Below are 7,196 nucleotides of genomic sequence, written 5' to 3'. Positions count from 1 at the left end.
TTAACTTTTCCCATTTTTATTTATTATTTGTATTAATTATTTATTCATTTATTTATTATTTGTTTTAATGAATTTATTTATTTATTATTTTTGTAGCCTTTGCTCGATATGCATGTTGTTTATGTGCAGTTAAATGACAATAAAATCTATAATATAAATAATAAATTAAAGTAATTTACAGGCTTCCTGTAAACATATAGGTAGATTTGTCTGATAATTATGTTGATAGAGTCATAAGCTTTGCATGTGTTTTATTAATATAGTAACAGTTTTATTATGATGATTATTATATATTTAATATTTTCTCATTTTATTATTCCAAATTTATTAGCCATTATTATTATTATTATTATTGTTGTTGTTGTTGTTGTTGTTATTATTATTATTTACTTTTTAAGCCTGATTTTTTTTGTTTTTTATTGAAAGTTGAATCTATGAATTGAACTTTATTTTTCTACAGCCATAATTTAATGCTACTATAGTGTCACAATTTCTTTTATTTGGGTCAAATAAGTACCTCTTCATAAATAAATCTCAAAAAGTAGTTGAACTTTTCAGTTTTTCACAATATTGGCTCCTCCTTTCCTACTGCATGGAAACACTATACACTGGAGCAGCTGAGTAACCCAAACTGTAACTTTTCTTTTTTAATAAATAGTGCAAGCTGGCTCAGATGACTGTTTAAGGGATTCATTGCTGCCTAACTCTTAAAACATGTGATCTTTAATGCAAAACATAGCAGAAATGAATAAGGGCGGGTTAGCAAATCATTAAACTCTGGGCCGGCCCTGCCTGGGAGAACTTGATTTGTAGCAGTGTGAAGGCGAATAAGAGCCAAGTCTCTAATCTTTTTCCCGTTAACACTTTAACTGGATCAGGCAGGGCTTAAGAAACAGCAAAGCAAAACTGTGGCTGGACACAAACAGCAGAACATGTAGTCTGTAATATAATGCCATGTTTGTACATTAATATTGCTTATGGATGAGGGTAAAAAACGTTAAATGTTTGTCTGGCTCTCTGATCTGGGTTCTGCCTCACTGGCAGGCTGACACCAGCTTACCTCCCTTAGCTCAGATACAAGCGACTACATCTGTTAGTCTTTGCTCCATGACATGGACTTTATGAAGCACTAGAAAGTGCAGCCCAGTTAATACTGCCGGCACTATTAAAAACTAATAATAGAGGGGAGAACTCTGTGGGTAAATGGAAGGGAAATTTCTGAATCTAGTTTGCATAAAATGAACCACAACACAAAGGGAGTAAACACAAGGGAGAATTGTAAATCACTACAGAGTCTAAGTCAGCTACTGTGTGACATTAAGAGAAACCTCAAGCATCTTGAAGAGAGATTTGGCAGCGTCATTTTCTCTTGGGAAAGTTGACATTTGCGCGACATGAAAAGCGCCTGTCCGTCTCCTCAGCGGGCGTCCAACCGCAGCACGATTAATCTGGGTCTGGGCACTCAGCGGCGGGCTTGCGCCCCCTGCTGACTGGAGAGCGTCACTGCGCCCTCAAAGTTTTCTGTCCGGCAAAGATGTTTCACTAAACGTGGCACGTGGTTTGTAGGCTTTACTGATGTAGTGAAGTGTCTTTTAGGCACCTGCTGCACAAACTGGAGATTTAATCACTTTAATTAGGAATAGGGCTTTTTGGTCATTTCTGGTAAGTTATTCTAGTTAATTAGAGAGAAAATATAACCAGTCAAAATGAACTGCTTTACTTTGAGGAAACAACTAAGTAAGCTTTTACGGTGACCCAGAATGGTCAACAGTATGTAAAAGCCCCAACACAACAACAAATGCTACAATGCAACAACAAAAAGCACAACTCAACCGCGTGTAGCATAATGTATCAGGAAAATCCACAATGAAACCTCAAAAATCACAACAACAACAACAAAATTCCAACTCAACAGCAAAACCCACAATGTAACAAGAAAGGTCACAAGAGAAGCTAAACTACAACTAAGGCTTGTCAAATGTGCCAAGAGTTTTTTTTTTATATTAATGCACTAAACATGTTCACTCACTAACTTAGTGAAGTCACTCACTAACTTCACTAAGTTAGTTAAGTTAGTGAAGTTAGTGAGTGAACTTCACTAACTAACTGAGGGTATCAGTTACTCTCATTTGGGTATATCTATGTAACTGGCAGCAGTGCTTGGGCTGGTCCTTAAGTCTAATCTATTAGATTAATATTAGGACTAAATGTCTAAGTTTGGGTAAAAAAACAAGAAAAGTCAACATTTGTTAATTTTTTAAGCTTGAAACTGAGATGTTGTAATATTACAACACAGGGTCTTAGAATATTGACCCTAATTTTCATGCCACAGCATCCCCAGAGGTTTCCCAAGCAAAACATTGCACAATAAAAATACAATAGAGGATGATGCAATTTGGGGGCATGAGAGGGAGAATCTGTTTTCAAAACTAATCTTTTTCACTATTTGCTAAAACTATTTACAATTTTTAAAATAGTTTTCTTATCAGACACAGAAAGAGCATCATAGTTTATATCCTAAGTTTTTTGTTTGCTTGTTAGCTTAACAATGAAGCTAAAACGTTGTTGAACAAAGACAAACGCGAAGATAAAACATTTCTACTTCAAAATCTTTATTGTGAAGTGTTAACTCTGAGCTTTTAAAAAAAGCTTTAACTGCACTCTGAATAATTTCAGTAGTAACAGCTTCCCCTCCCAATATGGCGGAGACGTTAACGTGTCTTTCAGACGGTTATTTAGCAATTCAGATGCTTTTAGTTAAAACAAAACATAATATCACTTGGTATCAGGGCAGTCCCGAGTTATTGTGGTTTTACTTGATTTATTAAATTGCTAAACCTCTTAGGTTAAATATTTACTAGTACATTTAACTTTTTGCAGTTTGAAACGTTGCAAGAGTTGACCGTTGGAGGACGTAAAGTGCCCGTTACGTTATCGTCGATCGTTGTTGACCAATCAAAAATGAGCTGTCGTGTCCATAAGGCGGTACGGGAAGCTGCTTGGTCCATTATAGTTCCCAGCGCTCGCTAACAGAAAAGCGAGGAAACAACACCTTAGCGGTTTGCAGCAGCCACACCGATTACTTGAAAGTGAGGATTTGAGTTGGCTGTTTGTATTCACTGTGGCTGAGTAGATGCTAATTTTGTTTAGCGGGATGTTTTGTCTGGAAATAAGTAATTTGGCTAGCAAATGTGCGTGTTAGCTAACGGTAATGTTTGTTTACCCTTCCGTTGGGCATTTTACTGTAACCACATGTAAACGGGACAGAGCTGAAGTCCGTTTTTGTTTATGTTTATCCTTATGATGAACAGTTATTTCTAATCTTAGCCTGTGTTTTTGTCAACAGGAGAGAAGCGGTTTTAGTTACATGGATTTACAGAGGAATATGCATTTATCTCCCTTGCAGGATGAGGCGTCGTGCACAGTGGGGGGGTCTGATCCTCTTCCTGTCCTGCTCTTTTCTGTGTGCTCACTCTCAGTTGTCTCCACACCAGCAGCAGCCTCCTCCTGTAGTGGGAGGCTCAGCTCAGATAACTCGCCTTGACAGAAACATGGTGCAAGACAAAGAGTGAGCAACACCTCTGAAGTCCAGACACATCGCCCAGCTCACTGGATGATGGGCCAATTTCAGATTTCTCTCTTCCCTCTGCTCTCAGCCACATCATGGAGCACTTGGAGGGGGTCATCGACAAACCTGAGAAAGACATGACGCCCCAGGAGCTTCAGCTGCATTATTTTAAGATGCACGACTACGATGGGAACAACCTGCTGGACGGCCTGGAGTTGGCCACTGCTATTACACATGTACACAAAGAGGTAGGCGCATAAATAAATTAGGGGCTGAACAAAACAAAGCTACTACAATTTTATACATTTGTGTGATTAGCAGTAAACTGTGTAGATGATGTTGATAAATGATTTATGCAGTTAATACAAAAAGATGCCAATTTGTTTATTGGCATCTTGTATTAAAGTTGCAGTGTGCATTATTACGTCTTAATTAAAATATTTAGAAAAACATGTTTTGTTTTGTTTTGTAATTGAGTTTTTTATTGATTCCCAATTTTACAAAACACAAAATCTTACCTAGAAATTTTGGTCTAGTTTCTAGTCCAAATATCTTAGTAGACTTGAAATAAGACAAAACCAACTTACCATACAGGCAACATTTCTGTGAGATATAAACATTATATTTGTTAAAAAGTTCTAGTTCCACTGGCAGATTATTGAACTTAGAACAAGATATTTATACATTTAATATAAAAAAACACCTTTGTCTGGATCTGAATACTTAACAAGTTTTTTACCAAAACTTTTCAAGTGGCATCGTTTTAACTTCCTCTGGTTCATATTTATTAAGGGAATGCTGTGGTATTATACTTTTAGGCAATAAAATGTTTATTTTCTTATTTAAAATAGGAATTAAATTATTTGTTTATTGGCATCTTCTATTCATAATATTGTAATATTGCATTAAAAAGGCTTAAGTGGTTCAATAACAAATGTTTAGAACGTGCCAATTTTTAAAAATCTGATTAATAATCAGTAGATTGATCAGTTAGGAGTTTGACCCCGTAGTCATAACGTCAGATCTGAGCCCTTCTGTCCGACGACTGAAGCTCGATCAGTTCTTTAAAGGAAAGTGGCCTGAAATTTCTCCAATATTATGCAATATTTAAACAATTTTAGAAATCTGTATAGAGCACTAAACTTTTCTGTCCTGATATTAAAAAATGAAATACATTTTTCCTGTTTTTTTCCTGTTCTGAATCGCAGGAGAGAGGGGAGAACAGCCAGCCAATGAAGGAGGAGGAGCTCATCGCGCTAATCGACGACGTCCTGAGGGACGACGACAAAAACAACGACGGGTACATCGACTACGCAGAGTTCGCCAAATCGCTGGAGTAGATCGCCTCGCTGTTTCTTCGTTTTCAATCCTGAAGGAGAATCCTGAATGAGGGGAGAGGCGGCAAGCTGCTCCGTCTTTCACGGAAATCATCTTTGTAATTTACAAAGCTTGTGACAGTTCTTTCATACCAGATGGAATGTAATTCCACCGAATTACAAAACAGTAGCCTTTGTACCCTGTTTTTGTAGATTGTGCCATTTTCAAAGGGTCAGTTTAACCAAATTATTTTTTTATTCTGACTTTAGCGGCCTCTATGCTACGTGTTTTCTACCAAAGTACGCCAGCCAGCCACTGTACTGCAGTAAACAAACCAATGAAGTAGTTTGGTTGAACTGACCCAACGGCCCAGTTCATTTCAAACTCATACGCACTATTTTAAATTAAATTCAACACACCAGCTGTTTGAGTCTCTGCATTTAGGACCAAATGATTCCTTGTGAAGATAATTGGGCAAAAATGACGTTCCCACACCAACAAATGCTGAGCAAGTTAGCTGCGCCCCCTTCTGGTCGGCCGGAGGACGCAGGCTCTTAATCAGTCGCAATAGGAATGTATAGCAGAGCTGCATCAGATTCTGCGACACTGAATAAGCTAGACTGGAAGCACACTGGCAGACTCTTCTGCAAGCTGGACTTTCAGGAAAGCACTTGAATGCAACACGATTCCTTCAGATGTTAGCTGCCTTTTTTTAAAATGCTCTGTTCAAACGCATCAGGTCAGGTTTGTTCAGTCCATCAGCGTTTGCTTCATATGGATGAACTCTATTTTCTTTTCTTTGATTTTACCAACCAGTGTTGATTCTTCAATGGGTTCTGATTGTGGAGAGAAATGATGTAAAGGTTGGGAAAAGGTTTGGAAATATAACTCTGGAATGTGAAAACAAAACTGTTCTCTCAGTTACTATTAAGGTAAATTATGTTTGGTTCTGGGAAACTCATGAAATCAAATTTATTCTCTGATCTGCTTGGTTTTTTTGTGTGATTTTTATTTGAATTTTTAGGGCTCTTTGAACTTCCTACGGAAAACAAGTGCGCACACACCTCCAAATTGCACATAATTTCAGCTGTGCTTGTTGCTATTTAATTGCAATTTTATCTACTAAAGAAAAACTTTTAGTGAGGAGGATAATAAAAAAAATGTTTAAGGGAGTACGTTTTATAATTTGATTTTAAATTCTAGCTCTAATGTGTAATTGGCTTACAGGGATCAGTGAAAACAAAGATTTGTTACATTTATTTTGGGATAAATGTAACAAAATCAATCTTCTTACCTTAAGTCTGCTGCACGATAAGCAAAAAATGTTGAAATTAAATTATTTATGTACTTGTTAGTAGGATATCAATGATTGTGCAAACAGGTTTTTTTTAAAGTAAAAAATCTGTTTCTTTGCCTGCAAAAAATGTTTCTTCTGCACAGAGGAATGTCAGATTTACTGTCACATGGCGAACGCTGAAACTCCGACAAATCCTCAATAACAGAAAATTAAATAAAAATGAAAAACGTCCACAATTTAGATCACGCAGATCTCAAAATGATCACTAGAGGGCAGTGGCTTCCCCAGACATTTAGAACTTATGAATCAGAAAATCTTGCTTTCAAATAAGGATGTATTTATTGCTTTTATACTGGCTTTATTTAGGAAGAATTGACATGTACAACAGGTGGGCTACGATGGGGCAAAATTGGGGCCATAAACTTTATCCAAAAGAAAAAAAAACCATTTGAAATTGAAAAATTATTTTGAAACTTGAAAACATTTGTTTAGTAACAGTTGTTTCAATTTTAAAACTGTTTTTCAGTTTTGAAATATTTTTTTTTACAGTTTCGAAAAAAAAATTTCAGTTGCCAATTATTTTTTCCTTTCAATTTATTTTTCCAAACTGAAATTATTTTCAAAACTTAAGCAAAAATTATTTGAAATGGAAAATCTTTTTTGAGTGAATAACAAGATCTGAAACTGGAAAGAACTTTGAATTTGAAAAATATTTTTGAACATTCTTTGTTTCACATACTTTTTTCAGTTTTAAAAAGATTTTTCAGTTAAAATTTTGTTTTTAAAAAAAGTTTCAAATAATTTTTCAGTACCAAAATAATTTTTTAGTTAATTCATTTATTTATTTTTTTTTGCTTTTGAACTTAACAATTATTTTGAAACTGAAAAAAAATATTGAGGGAACTGAGGGAAAAAATTAAACCAAAAAAAAAAAAAAAAAATTAATTATGACATCCCTCCCTGCCCCCCAATTTTGAAACTTTCAGCTGCAAAGTTTCAGAACTTTTTATTTTA

At 35.6% G+C, this 7,196-nt stretch overlaps 1 protein-coding gene across 1 annotated transcript; it reads left to right on the top strand.

Annotated features, from left to right (window-relative positions):
• Positions 1 to 2,962: 2,962 nt before the first annotated feature.
• On the top strand, positions 2,963 to 5,868 carry mcfd2 (multiple coagulation factor deficiency 2, ER cargo receptor complex subunit). The gene is made up of 4 exons (XM_032553969.1): positions 2,963 to 3,089; positions 3,407 to 3,568; positions 3,657 to 3,816; positions 4,777 to 5,868. The coding sequence occupies exons 2-4, from the start codon at positions 3,408 to 3,410 to the stop codon at positions 4,906 to 4,908; spliced, it is 453 nt and encodes a 150-aa protein (XP_032409860.1). The 5' UTR covers positions 2,963 to 3,089; position 3,407; the 3' UTR covers positions 4,909 to 5,868.
• Positions 5,869 to 7,196: the final 1,328 nt, after the last annotated feature.

Source organism: Xiphophorus hellerii, chromosome 22 (assembly GCF_003331165.1).
Source record: "Xiphophorus hellerii strain 12219 chromosome 22, Xiphophorus_hellerii-4.1, whole genome shotgun sequence".
NCBI classification, from domain to species: domain Eukaryota; kingdom Metazoa; phylum Chordata; class Actinopteri; order Cyprinodontiformes; family Poeciliidae; genus Xiphophorus; species Xiphophorus hellerii.
This window is presented reverse-complemented; position numbering and strand designations above follow the sequence as displayed.

Excerpts from the sequence above, each read along its gene's own strand:
- mcfd2 (XM_032553969.1), top strand. The coding sequence starts at position 3,408 with ATGAGGCGTCGTGCACAGTGGGGGGGTCTGATCCTCTTCCTGTCCTGC. Across the intron at positions 3,569-3,656 it reads AACATGGTGCAAGACAAAGA|CCACATCATGGAGCACTTGG; the intron begins GTGAGCAACACC and ends CTCTGCTCTCAG. Across the intron at positions 3,817-4,776 it reads TTACACATGTACACAAAGAG|GAGAGAGGGGAGAACAGCCA; the intron begins GTAGGCGCATAA and ends TCTGAATCGCAG.